Raw genomic sequence first — 14,760 nt, 5'->3', positions numbered from 1 at the left:
TATTCCTCTCTATACATGTATATTTTATATATATACGTTTATCATAAAAGTAAATAGGTTTAATGTTATTGCACGTTTGTTATTATAAATAAAAGTCAACTCAGATCTTTTCCGAGATTGTCAAATTGAAACGTGCACGTTGAAACAAAATACCATTGCAATTTTAAATTGTATCTGGCCTGATCGCGCCACTTTACTACGTCATTCGGAAGATCTCCGGAAGATTCAATTTATCCATCACTCTCCGAGTGCATTCGCTGTGTCTTTCTTGTTCTTTTTTTGTACGCATATTCGACACAAACCGAAAACTTACGCGTACAACCTACGCGAACAAGGTGACTTGATCAGAAAAACATGTTTTGTTTAAAAAAACAGAACTATTCAATTTCAGCAATTAAATGCTTATCGCGTTGAGATGTGCGCGTCTATTAACCGGATATACATACCTAGTACGTATCGTTATCTCGCAGACGTGATTCAAATCTTGCAGATCAGTCCGTGACGCGACACGCTTATACTTCAACAAACATGTTTGTTCTCTCATGCGGTATGTAAGGCGAGAAAAACATCTTGCTCTCTTGAAAGGCGCATTACCGAAATTTTGCGAAATTTTTCAGAGGTCCCATCATTAATGGCGAGTTGCGTCATCGCCCATTTATAATTGTCTCGCACCTTAGGAAGTAAGTTATTACATTCTCCTTTCACCATTTTATATAATTTTTAGCGAGAAATAACATTGTGGAAACAATCTCGTGTATCCTTTGAGAATCTCGGATCCTACGCTCTCGACAACTCCGCGAAAGATTGCGCAGATTTTACACCGTATATTTTATACACGTGAGATCTAAAAATCTTCCAGATAACACACAATTTGATTTTTAAAATTGCAACGGTTACACGCACCCAAAATGTGTGTGTGTGTGTGTGTGTGTGTTACTGATAACAAATTTCAATTCACTGTTTGCTGAGATTTCAATTCCGCAAAGATCGTAAAACAATAAACATTTCTTTTTCGGTAAATGTGTGAAAAAATACGGAAACCGTAAAGACCACCCTGATGTGATATCGTTCACGCCCACGGTTTTTATCTCAATTGTTGACGCTAAAAACAACGAGTTGGCACATTTATTGTTTGTTTTGTTTAGAAATCATAAAACGCTTTGTAAAAGTGTTTCGTAATTCATTCACCCTGATTCATTCGCGATATATGCTCTTATCTGACCATTTGGATGAGAACACGTTTAAACGCGCCAAATAGAACATTGTTAGTAGGTAAATGCATCTATTTACAGCGTATATCTTTTTGTTTCCGACAAAAAAAAAAAAGAACTAAATAAGCGAGTTAACAAAATACAAAACTTTTGTACGTTTACGCTTTAAAAGTGTAACTTCTCTGTGAAAATAGAATTACGTAAAAAGAAAAAAAAGAATGTTCAAATAGCGCGCGTTATTGTATCGCGCGAGTAAAAAGTTTCCATACACACACGATTAGCATGTGCGCATGCATGTGCAGACACGTAAAGGTCACGTTCATTGTACACTTGCGGAACACGCTAATTTAGAGCCCAACTTGCCACGCGCCTGGGTTTCAGGATAAAGTTCATTGCTAAGGTCATTTCCCTAAACCGCCTACGCGTCACGCGTACACGCAAATCTAACGTGTAATCTTGTCCGTTTAAACCGATACATATTCCTCAATATGTCAGAGACACGATTATACTGTAAAATTACACCGCGTTTTAAACGGAAAACCGCGAATTCAATTTGCGAAATACTTGACTTAAATTAAAAAAAAACAATGCAGAAAAATTACTTATCTCAATTTTTTCTATAATTACCGACTTTTCTATATTTAGTAAAACTTTTATCTTAAAGACATTTATTACTTATTACATACTGATTTTATTTTTGCAAAAACTAACTTTTTACCGTCCGCAAAAGAAACGACATTTTCGTGATAAGCAATCTATTTTCAAAAGCAGACTACTATTTTTTTACATACATTTCCGGAGCGCGTGGCTTACGTCAATGCAAATGTAAGAATTGCTCGCTTTGGACTGAGTCCAAAAATACAATGTTACCTGAGAACGCTTTAATTTGCAAAGTATTTAAAATATTTTGTTTGAAACAAAAAAAATAGACGTAAAAATATTTTTTTGACGAATTGAAAATACTATTGTTTGGCAACAATTGCATTCTCTCCTAGCACAAAAGAGAACGTAACAAAACCAAGAGGATACTGCGACAAAAGAATATTTCACATTAAAAAATAAATATAACAAATTTAATTTAAAAAATTTTAGTGCGCAGCGAAAAAATGGAGACACTTGGCGGTTTTATTGTGCAAATTGTGTTTCTCTATCTCTCAAGGAAATTCACAAACGGCTGTGTGTTACGTATGTGACTATTTTCGCTGCCGTACAGCGAACGATGTGTTCTCGTCGCGACGACGAATTGCTTAAAACCTTGTGACATTTTCTCGAGGCATATGACATTCAAAACTATCAACTGTCACAGTTTATATATTGATCTAACGTGGACATACGAGGTTTTGAAGAGAAAGTGTTGAGAGATATAAGCGAGAGCGGTCTATAAAAATCTTGTAGACTTGAAAACATCTCGTTGAAATCCTATTTATTAAAAAAACGAATATCTTTCGCGCAAGACAATATTTAAATTTATTGAAATAATCGTTAAGTAAATTCTGAGGAAAATTTCTGAGGAAAATTTTGTTGGCAATCGTGTTCGTACATCAAAAGATTCTACTTTGTTGCATTCCACTGTTGATTTCTGGCATCTTCGAGAATTTTCTTAACGGATTGTCATCTATTTCTACTCAACAATCATAAGGATAATTTTAAATCAATTTCAAGTGAAGCAAACAAGTCAATAAACCGTTTCAAAAATAAAGTGTAGGAGCAATCATGAGATAATAAAAAAAAACCAGCTTTCAAAGTAGCCACAATAAATGAATATCGACGTATAATAACAAAGAATTTACAAAAACACTGATATAACGTTAAAACTTGACCGAGACAATTGTGAAGAAGAGCGTCCTGCGTTAATGTTTTCTTACGTAAAACCACTTGCAATTTCATGTGCGATGCCAAATGCAATAATATGAAGTTCCACTCTTAACCAATTAACCCTACGTAATTTTGTAACCCACTTCCGCAAACAATGATTATATGAGACGCGTGTATGATAACTGGATACAAAAATCTTATGCAATTATGTGCGTTCAACGTAATCGGTCAGTGGCGTAAAAACTTGAATTTCGAGCGCCGCGATCTGTAACGCAGGGATCACAGCAAGACGACAAAAAATTTGCTACGGAAGATTTTATCTCAGCTTTGCTCGAGCTCTCACACATTTTCCATCACAAAATAGTCACTTCGCGAACGAACGCTTATCATAATTTATTACAGAATAAATTAACATATTTATGACGACAAAAATTAATTAATCGCTTAAGCGATACATACTCGTTCAGCGATCGACTTTAAATGATCACGCGTGACAATCGACGCTGGAAATTTTCGACATTGATATCACGCGCGCGCGGATAAGTGAATCGTCTCGATCTTAGGTTATCGCAAGTTTTGAAATGACGAGTGGCAGAGATTTCGCTGCTCGATTAATCGGTCAAAGAAAACAAAAAAAAAAAAAAAACAACAACAACAAACTTGCTTTAGACGAGTGACGAGCGCGACCGCGAGAGATTTTTCACAAATCGATTCTCGAAGAAACAATAAAAGAGAGGGAAATAAATAGCAAGTGAAAGCTTGAGGATGGATTTCGTTCGGCTGGTTCTCTGAGAACACTTACCTTGGACACGGGTCCGGTTTCGTCGTGCCCGGTTTATCCGCGATAGCAGAACTTTGAAGAACGACGAGGAACACGAGGAGCGCAGCGTTCAGCAGAAGACGATACTTCAAAACGGAACATGTCGAGACCATGGCCATTTTTTTTTCGCTCTCAATCACGGCTTTTTTCGATGCCTCCCTTTTTCACACTCTCTCGTACTAATATGCGCGTACGTGCGAGATCTAATTATCCGCTATTTTTGTTTTTTTTTTTTCGTTTCTCTTACAGAAACTGTGTAGAACGAGTATATTGCGCGATGCGGTTTCACGTTACACAAACACGGGGAAGGCACGCGCGCATCACTTTTTTTTTCTTGATGTTTTACGAGAAAAATCGCGAAAAATCAACTAGAAAAAGACACGTGTATCGAAAAGCAAAATATTTTTTTGTTTAACGTCCGTCCGATTTTCTTTCCTGCTTTCTACTTGAAAACTGAAAAAAAAAACGTTACTTTACAAACGTCTTTTTGTTCTTATATAAAACGTTTCTCTTGTTTTGTCCTTCTCTCTCTCTCTCTCTCTCTTTCTTTTTCTTTCCTCCTCTTTCACTCTTGATCTTTTTGATCAAGCAAATCCGCTTTCTTCGTCTCACGATTTTTCTTTCAGTTTTTTTTCGATTTGCGTTTTTGTTTTCTATACTTTAGGCCCGGGCTCTTTCGATTCGCACAGTCTCTCTGTGCTTCGCTTTGAGCGAGGAATTTACGAGGATGGATGGCGCGTGATCGGATGATCCTTACGCGAGTGATCCTTACTTTTTCGTGATCAATTTCGGATGCGGACCCACGGACTTTCGCAGCCGGCGCGGCGGTCTCAGCTCCAACAGCGAGGCCGCATCTCCCCTGCAACAGGCAAGATAAAAAGAAACGTTAGGCACACGAGCATGACGTTCGTCATCGCACACTTTTACTCTTGATTGATTTTTATTGCCAGTTTTTACGCATTGTTTTAAACAAGTAAAATAGAGAGAAAAAGTATCGATGCGGTAAAAGTCAATTCACCACCCGGCAATCATCGTAGAAAGCAATCGAACAAAAAAAAAATACGATTCTCTCGTCTTGTAAACATTCTTGCAATCTTCTCAACGCCCAACCAATTACATTTTCAATTAATTTTTACATCAGATTTGTAGCGGATGTTTTTCTTTCGTGCGAAGAGATAATAAAATTGCAGTAAGAGCAAATAAACAATCGTCGATTGTGTTTTAAGTGCCGCGTAAAATATAATCAACAGCATTTAAACATCACTGGAAGAAGCAATGAGCCCCACGATAAAAACGACGAAATGGATAAAGAGGTGTGTTGCGGGTTTTTTTCCTTCGGTTTTTTTCCAACGAAGAGATAATAATAAAATTGCGGTAAGAGAGCAAATAAAAATTTATCAACGGCTACATTTTGTTCGCGCAATGATGCATTGCACTTTTATTGGTATATCAACTGACGAAACTTGAAGTGAGTGACTATTATCACCCTGTCGCGGAGCTTATCGTGGGAAACAGAAATTGCAAAAATAATTTGCATAGCGGAACGGGCTGTTACGTTGCCGCGTTTTTGCGACAAAGATAACCGTTCGATTATTGCTGCAGTTTTTATGCTTCAAGGAAACGGTCGACTGCTATGCTACGTGTTGGTAATATATACGCGTTGGTAAGTCGATCGCTGTACACTCATTAGCTAATTACGCTCAGCGCTTATGTACGAAGAATTATTACGCGCGTTGTGCCGTTTGTGATTTGTGAGTTGCATTAAAATAATTGAATATCTTTCGCGCCGTCCGGATGATAAACATGTCAAGTACATTGTTAACGAACGATCTGCAAATCCATCACACAACGAAGAACAATTCGACGATTTTACACGAGACAATGCGGTAACAATCGGAACGCAATTTCGTTAACAAACGAAGTAGGACGAAATTGGACGTTCTTCTGCGATTGTTGTTTTATCGTCGGATTATTACAATGAGACTTTCGATCTTTTTTTTTTCTTGCGAGTAAAATCAATTTCGGCGAGCGACCTTCAGAATTACTCGAAACGTAATATCATTTGTAAACATTTGGCTTCTGCGAATTAACATGTTGTTTGTTGTAATAAATTAATTAATAGCCTGTGACAGCAGGTGAATACATACAGTCTTTCGAGGAGCAAGTTTCGCGTAGAACTTTATCGAACGCGATCGACTTGTCAGTGCAAATATATTTGCAGATACGACAATCGATCGCTTCTCAGCGAGGATCGCCTGAAAAACATATTTGACACATCAACAGCTCAATCGAAAGGTTGAATGTATATAAAGTTAAAACGATCAAATAATTAAATAACAGTAAGTTATTAAATATCAAATTAGTTAATTATTACGCAGAGCGTTTCCTTCTCTCACACAACTTTGTAAAAACTTAGTAGTACACGCACGCGCACACATTTCGGTCACCGCATATTTAATCTTATAAATTTTTTGCAATTTTACAATTCAAGTAGACAGCGAACACTTAAAAATTTTTTGACAACCGACGCTAAAAGAAACAAGATCGCGAAATTCTAGACGATAACAAAAATGCAAAAATTCAAACCGTATACGACTTGCGACAACGTTTTATTTCCTACACGACCGCTTCGTCATTGCTATATGCGTCCGTATGTATCAACGACGTGCTTGTTAAATTTGTCAATACCAGTCACACACCAAATTGATATCACTCGCGCCTATTTCCGTCGCTAAATTACACCGGCTACATTTAGCACCCCCGAGTGCGATAAATGTCACCTGCCTCTTATTCTCCGCGCGCTATACCGATTGTGAAGAGACACAAAAAGCAAATGAGAAGACTCTATAGACACATCGAATGACTAATTTCGCGACACCGCAAGTAATTCAGATAAACAACATCATCTTTTTCTCTCTCTCTCTCTCTCTCTCTTTTGCAATGTGTTTATGTCCACGTCGTTTCGTACTTAAGATAAGAAAAAAATATAATCGCACGATTATATTTCTTTTCTACGCGATTTTTAGTGCGATTGTATTTCTTTAAAACTTTTTTTTTATCCCAAAAACGTATTTTGAAAAAAAAATCAATTGTATTCTTAAAGTACTTGTACAAATACTGATTAAAAACACTGTGATTCAATAAGTGAACAGCTTCTGATGATGTTCCATCGCAACGATACGTTTTGACGCGCTACTTTGTTATTGCGTTCTCTCCCCCGTTTACAGGAAAATCTTCCGTAACAGAACCGAACGGAAGTTCACAGTATGTTCTAAAAATAAACTAATGTTCGGGTCCATTTTGTAATTGAATCTCATCACTCGAAGAAGGGACGATAGAGGTGCAATAAAAACGATTCAACCGTTCGCCGTTGCAATTACAAAAACTCTCGTCTTGGCGCGCGACGTGCTCGGCTACTTACGGGATTTACACACAAGTCAACCTTCGCGTATCTCTCCAATCGCTCGGATATAAAAAAAAACAAAGTCGTACGTAGACACTGTGGCTGTGCTGCTGGAAGAGAGTGCTCCTTCGGATCTCGTGTGCACCAAGTGTAATCGCGCCGTAATCGTTTTGCTCTTGATCGAGATCTCTCTGACTCGTCGCACGTGAATTCCACAAGAGCGCGATGAAGCGGCCACGGTATCCCTCTCGCGTTTAATTGCAATCCGCCGGACGACGAAATCTTCAGATATTTGCGAGAGAAATGCGGTAAAAGGAAAGGGAAAAACCGGGAAGAAAGAAGAAGAAGAGGAAGAACCAAAAAGAGGAAAGGAAAATAAGATACCGCCGACAGCTAGTGCTAGTAGCTCCTTGCCACCAGAAGATCCGAATCCTCCTCTTCTTCTTCGCTCCAGCAATGCACGGTGCAGCGTGCGTCGTGCGACTGATTCGCGCGTTTCACGCGGATCGCCTTTTAAACGGCATTACGTCACGTCGCGGCAAAGTCGAGCCTCCGACGACGCGTCTTCTCATTGGACGAGCGGGGCGCGACGGACGCGCCGATTGGTCGGCGCCCGACACACACTCCGCGGCGAATTCAAACGCGTCATCGCGCGCGTCACGGTTCTCCGCGAGAAAGAAAGATAGAGAGATCCGGATCTAGGAGAGGCTGCTCGATGCTTGCTGATGCTGCGGCAAATGCGGTTGACCTCGGACTGCGATGCGCGTTTCGGAGAACGAAAATGGATCCGTTGCGTGCAGACGGTCAGGCGACAATGACCGAAGGTTAAAACGCGACGGGATCGAGTGGCGTCGCTCAAACGACATTTTTCGGAGAGATTGCTCTTTCTCAGAAGTCACGAGAAATTGAAGATGTAGAATTTGCTCGAATATGAATATTACGCGCGCGAAAGCTGCACGGAATATAACTTTATAGATCGGAAGTATAACTTTATTGTGTATCAGGTTGCTTTTAAAACCTTGATAAAGTGAACCGAAATGTTCACGAAACGTTGATATAAAAAACAAACACTAACACGGTCCAAACCCAAAAACCATCTTCAGATATTAATGCAACACACCGCAGAAACACCAAATATCAACTTATTGTGTGTTCTCTTAAAAATTTTATCAATATAAATTATTTGATTAAAAATTGGATAAACAAATTTAAATAAACAAATTTTGTAATATAAATAAGTGATAAATGAGGTGTGACCTCCGGCTCCTTTTGGTAACTCCAATAAAATTTTGTAATATACTTTTTTATAAGAAGATGATAGAAAGCAGGTTATATCCGTAACAAGTTTCCGCGTGACACACTTACAAAATTTTCTTCCTACAGTATTCCAAGAAATTGAAAGTACATATCGACAATATTCCGTGAGAATTTCCTGATAAATAAAAAAATGTTATAACGTGTGAAAAAAAAACCGCAAACGTTATTAACCGCACTCTGACGTCGCTGCGCTAAAATTATAAATTTCCCCGGGTGATAGCGTGACGTCGATCGCTGGCGCAAATGGTGAAAGTATCGCGAGAAGGTACGAAATTGGTGGTGAGAACCTTGTATATGTGTACAATTGACGGAAACAGATGTAAAAGGTAAAGGCAACTCGCCAATTTATTCTTTTTGTGTGAAAAATACACTTATTTAACTATTGCAAGGTTTTGCCAACAGTGTTGTTTGACGCGCGTGCGCGCGCGTTCGAGAACAAAGTGAACCGTTGAATTCGCAAGAAGCCGTGACAAAACGATTATTCGTTCCTTGCAGAGATAAAAAGTAGGCCGTGCGCTACAGTTCATTGACGGCAGGCGAAAATATATCCTTCAAGGTTACCACATCGACTTAGATACACCGACGAGGATTAATTGCGCGGCAACAGAGCGCGGCCGATGCAAACACACAAACAATACATCTCGCAATGCATGTTAATTATTTATAAAAGTGCCGTATGTAAGTGTTATATCGATTACAACCGCCTGGTTTTGCGCTGCAATTGTTTTTTTTCTCATGCGAGATGACAATCGCTCGTTGACAGGAATCACGGCGATCGGGCAGAAGAAATGCATATAACCATAAATGTTATTATATAATCGATGTGTTGCATAATTGTTTTTATAAAGTTGGAATCACCACATAGCTTTCAACTCACGTTTCTCGCGAATAAAGAAGTAGTAGTTATCAGGTGAATTATTCCGAACGCTGGCAATATGCATGTACGTACGTACAAACGCGCGCGCGCACAACGTTTGTTTTTTAATTGTTCGCAGCGGCGTTTCAACAGAAATTCTACAGATATTGTAAAACAAAGAATAAACGCATCTGAGTAACAACCCGTTCGCGGAATGCAAAGTGCGCCCTTATTTCGACCAATGTCGCATATGTTCATTATAGTTCTCATCGATAGGACAACAGATGTACGTTACGTATTTTGTATATTGCTTATATATTTTTGATTGCAATTATTTTTAATTACATTATCAATTGTTGCCCCATCGGTGAAATATATATATATTTTTATTTTTATTTTTTTTTTTATTATAATTTATATTATATTTTTGCGAGAGAATATGAACAGAATGTATGTTTCAATTTATTGTTAGTTGAAGATGATTGAAATAAATTGATCGAAACGTTCCATAATGTGAAAATTTTTTCACATTTTATTTTACACACGTGCAACAGTGAATGTTAGTTTCCCAGTTAATTTTAATTTTTGATTACGTATATATTACATCTAAATTTAACCAATTACATCTCGACGAACGATATCCCAAAATAATCTCGTCGAAATTGGCACACACACGTCACAAATTACTTTTCTGTTACTGTGTATCTTAGTGAATTTTCGATGACGAAACGCTTTTGGACCAAGAAACGTGCGCCGATTTGCATAATCGCTCTTTTCTTTTCGACGGTCAAAAAATCTCGCCGCGAGATATGATAAAAAAAATATTTAACCCGCAGGACTTGTGTATAAACTTGTTTAAAGGTCATGTGATGACCCGATTATCATAAACAAGCTTTAGAGTTTTTAAACACCGCAATTACACGAACCCGAGCGATCGCAACATGTAACATTATTTTAAATTGCGTCATCCATTTCCACAACTATATACATATTAAATGCACCCGGCCACTTTTATTTTTCGTAATGTAAATTTAGTTAGTCGTAATGAAACTTTCCTCTTGTGAAAAACTATTAGTGAATTAAATTTTTCAGTCAGGTTTTACATTTCTTTATATTATTTGCTACAGTTTCTACTTACAAAACATGTGAAGATCACTTAAATTCGTAATAAACACAAGCAATCTGATCGGGTTATCTCTGACGAGATTCTCGGACAAGATAGCAATAATAATTAAATACGAGTGTAATCTGTATATACTACACGTACACGTTTTTCTTTAAAAGGAGTGTAATATCTGCAAATGCCTCTGTCACCTTTTTACAAGCATAAGTATTTAAAGACACTTAATCATGTTGCGCGTGTTTGTTAGCAATAAATTTGCGTGTCTATTGAACAATATCGCTATTACTTGATGCCGCTTATTCCTTACGCTAATTAAAAGGTTAATTTTATCGTTTGTTCGGTCGAGAATCTGCTTTTCGCGGTAAAGTCCGGTTTATCGAACACGCAATGCTTTCAACCAAATTAACTGGACTTAACCCCCAGTTTAACTATCCTTTCGGCAATGTTGGCGACAGATTAATTGTCGTGAGTAAAAACGTTCGTTTCCTCGACGCTTTGAGAACTTTTAATCTCGCGATGCGTAATTGAATGTCGCAATATTTGCAGAGGATGTTTTATCCTGGTCGACAAATGCGTACGTACAATATAAACGAAAAGAAATCGAGTTTGTAATTTACCGATCGTTAAGGATATTTCGTCGATAATTGGCAAGATATAGCGTGAAAAGATAAGTATTATAATGAAGTACAATCTCTCTTTAAAATATTTTGATGAACAAAATATCAAAAATTACTATCTCGCACGAGTTGATACGATGATAGCGCTGCCATTACACAAATCTTATCTAATTTATCTTAATGACCGTAATAAAACAAATCAATTGCTTCGAGGGAGACATTTGTTGAGTGTTTACGAGAAATTGAAACCAACTACTCGCAATTCTTAATAAGAAATATTTGATCGCGTGAGCAGCACTTGAACTTTATAACAGCAAGTTAAAAATATAACACATAATAAAAACACTCATCACAGAATAAATTTACGCCTCGATCTTTGACAAATAAGTTATCGGGAACAAAACTAAATTGAATTTAAACAGTCAGAATAAAATTCTGTGACACTTGACGTAAAAGATACTAATATCGTTATGTAATTAACATGCTTATCGGATCGAGCGATTTGTGCCGCGTTACTTTGCAGAAAAATCACACGGCGAAGCGCGCGAGATTCGCGGCAGGGGAGGCATCAGTGGCCGAAGGTGGTACCGAAAGGTTGCGTTACGGCGCCTTCGCACTTAAAAATTAATCGCGACACGCCGCGGTCGAGTGGACATCGTTTTAGCGACAATCATTCTATTGGCTATTTTTAGCCAGAAATAGGTCGGTGTGCGAAGGGTTGGTGGACAATAAGAGGAGGCGAATAGTTTCAGCCTGAACGGACACGGGTGAATGAGGTGGCTCGAATCTCAATCGTCTTCATGAGTGTCTTTCCGTTGTCGCACCGTGCGTCGCGATTTGAATTCGCCCGCATTCCATTCGCCGCCACGTTAATGACATTTTATATCGCTGTTTTATCAAAACAAACACATCGCGAGAAATAATAGAAGTTGCGAGTTGATGAGACGCGCGGTTTCCGAATCTCATCAATCCTCCCATCGCGCAATTATCGCGAATGATGTTTTTTTCTCTTTTTTACAACAGAGTGCAAACATCGTTGACAAATTGCTGTCAAAAGTCAGATTATTATCTACACAAAACGTTTATTAGATATCGCAATAAACTCTCATCACACATTATCGCGCGCACGCGCGCGAGGATCGCGTTTCGGATGATTCGAAAAGCGAGAACGCGTAACATTTACGATGATTTCCGATGTTTCCGATGAGAGAGGAAACCGCGTGGAAAAATTATCTATCGATACAGACTGATTAACCGCGCGGGATGATAATCACGATTAATGACGGTTCTTGTGCGACGGCGCGATGAACATACTTGAGTGTAATGAGAACTAAAATCACCGATGTTTACGCTCGTAACAACAGCCGCGCATCCCGTATTTAACTATTTCCGGGAAACCCTCTCTCCTTTCATTCGACTTTTTGTTTCATCCGCAATTTTGTTTCGGACAAACTCACGGCAATGATCGACCAATTTCTCTTGCTCATTTTCTTTCACACGTAAATATTGCGCCAAAACTTATTGAAAAAAGAAAAATATAATTTAAACAATTCTAAAATCTATTTATATATATATATATATATATATATACGTTCAAGGTAAATACATTCTTCGCGCGCGCATGTGAAATTGTAACATCATCGACTTAAGAATGATAATACATATATGACTGATGAAATTGTATAATTACATCTACAGTCATTAAAATCATTTCACGTTTATCAACGTGTTCGCGCGCTGTTTTATTCCGAGTTAATTTTTTTTTACACCTTGATTACCGACATTCATAAATTTGAATTAGGCGCAGTTTCAATTCGCACGGCTGATAAAAAATCGTAGTTGCGTGATACTGTATACAGACTTGTGTCACACCATGCGCATATATGAGAATGAATAACTTTTATCACGCTTGTCAATCTGTACGTACACACACATACACACACACACAGACAAACTTACGTAAAATTCCTGTTTTTTTTCTCGTGTCTCGTCAAGTCTAAAAGATGTTTTTGCACACGAAAGAGCTAACAAAACTATTTTAGACTGACTAAGTGAATGGATTTGTAAATTCCCAAGAACAATTTAATGACATCATACCAACAGGCTCGCATTATTAGGAAACACACACGATCCGAAGAAAGACTCGAAGGAATCTACGACAGAGTGAGATTTCGAGTGCGGACTATGCGCGTTTGAAAAAGCAATTTTGTAAAATTCAGTTATATTCTACATTTTCCTCATCCGCGTTGTTTTATTCAGTGTTTAACTTTGAAATTTGCCAACACCGACAGCAAAGTTAATTGACTACGACGACGATGACGATGACGAATAATTATCAGCAGGCGGTGGTTAAAAGGCGTCGGCGAATTAATTATGGTGGCAAGTATGCGCGTTTACAGCGTAATGACACTGCCATTAAGTAATTCAGGAATGTGCCGTTTATCTTACTTACTAGTACGCACCTGTGCGATCTGCAGTCGCACAGACGCGAGCAGAAAAAATTGCATCTATTTGAAAAAAGAACGTACACGTTGAATTATTTTTCTCATTTTGTTACTTCACCTCGTTCACTTTGCACTTGAGACAAAAACTGTTCTGGAAACTAACAAAATTGATATTCGAGAAAAAAATATCGACAAGCAACAACGATATATGACAATATATAATACAAAAAACTATTCATAAATATCCCCAAGTGTGTTGAATTTCCTACAGTTGGTATTAAAAAATACCAATCATAAATTAAAACATGATTGATCTTCTGAAAACCGTAAATTACGTTAATAAGCACACATATAATCATCTGGAAATTCTGTTTTTTTCGTGTGAATAAATAATCGATAAATAAATCGCGTTACACACACACACACACACACACGTGAAGTATCGTCATTTTTACGATACAACGTATCCGTGCATCATCGACTCGATTACGCGCGTGTTTCCCGTATCTATTGGCGATACAATGCGCATTGATTAACAACGCGACCGTTAATACACACATCTAAATCACGGTTGTACATATTGCCAGTCATCGGATGATATTCAGTCCGGAGAACAACGGGATAGTTACGAACATCCGCCTTCGAGAGGCAACGCCGACGCGCAGGACGAGTTTAATCGCTTACAAGAGCTAGAAACACAGGTAAGTAGGTATTCATTTAGTACGACACACGTCGTCGAGCAGGGTTCGGCCTGTCGTCGTCCGTACGAAGAATATGCGAGAGTGGGAAGGAGAAGACAAGTGCAATTGCGCTTACGCAATGCGCGACCAATTATGCGAATCATTTTACCGAGACCGACCAAACGCCCGCGAAAAGGCAAAGGATATCTCTCGCGACATTGAAGACAAACATGTATATATATACCAAGTAAACTGTTGTACGTTATTTTTTACATACTACTAAAATTTTCCCTATAAAACCTGTTTTACAAAATACACATGTGTGATATCTCGAAAAACTTACCTTTTCAAAAAAAGGTAAAAACGGCGCCAAGTACACGCACAACACGTATTGTATTTAAATTGACTTAAATGAAAAATCTTAATTTATATTATACCTAATTATTAACATTTACTCACATGTGTGTAAGTGTA

General features: G+C 38.0%; 1 protein-coding gene across 6 annotated transcripts in view; it reads right to left on the bottom strand.

Moving 5' to 3' along the window:
- Nucleotides 1-14,760, bottom strand: part of LOC109858125 (trehalase) — a 57,686-nt gene that overhangs the window by 15,166 nt on the left and 27,760 nt on the right. For 4 of the 6 annotated variants that reach the window (XM_020435071.1, XM_020435075.1, XM_020435077.1 and 1 more), the window contains one exon: nucleotides 3,829-4,705. In XM_020435071.1, coding sequence (XP_020290660.1) covers nucleotides 3,829-3,965 — 137 coding nt within the window. In that variant the 5' untranslated portion in view covers nucleotides 3,966-4,705. Of the gene's footprint in view, nucleotides 1-3,828; nucleotides 4,706-7,267; nucleotides 7,721-14,760 lie in introns of those variants that run through there. The other 2 variants (XM_020435073.1, XM_020435074.1) reach the window with 2 other exon arrangements.

The sequence above is a fragment of the Pseudomyrmex gracilis genome, unplaced genomic scaffold, assembly GCF_002006095.1.
Source record: "Pseudomyrmex gracilis isolate BER0280 unplaced genomic scaffold, ASM200609v1 scaffold_189, whole genome shotgun sequence".
Lineage (NCBI taxonomy): Eukaryota > Metazoa > Arthropoda > Insecta > Hymenoptera > Formicidae > Pseudomyrmex > Pseudomyrmex gracilis.
This window is presented reverse-complemented; position numbering and strand designations above follow the sequence as displayed.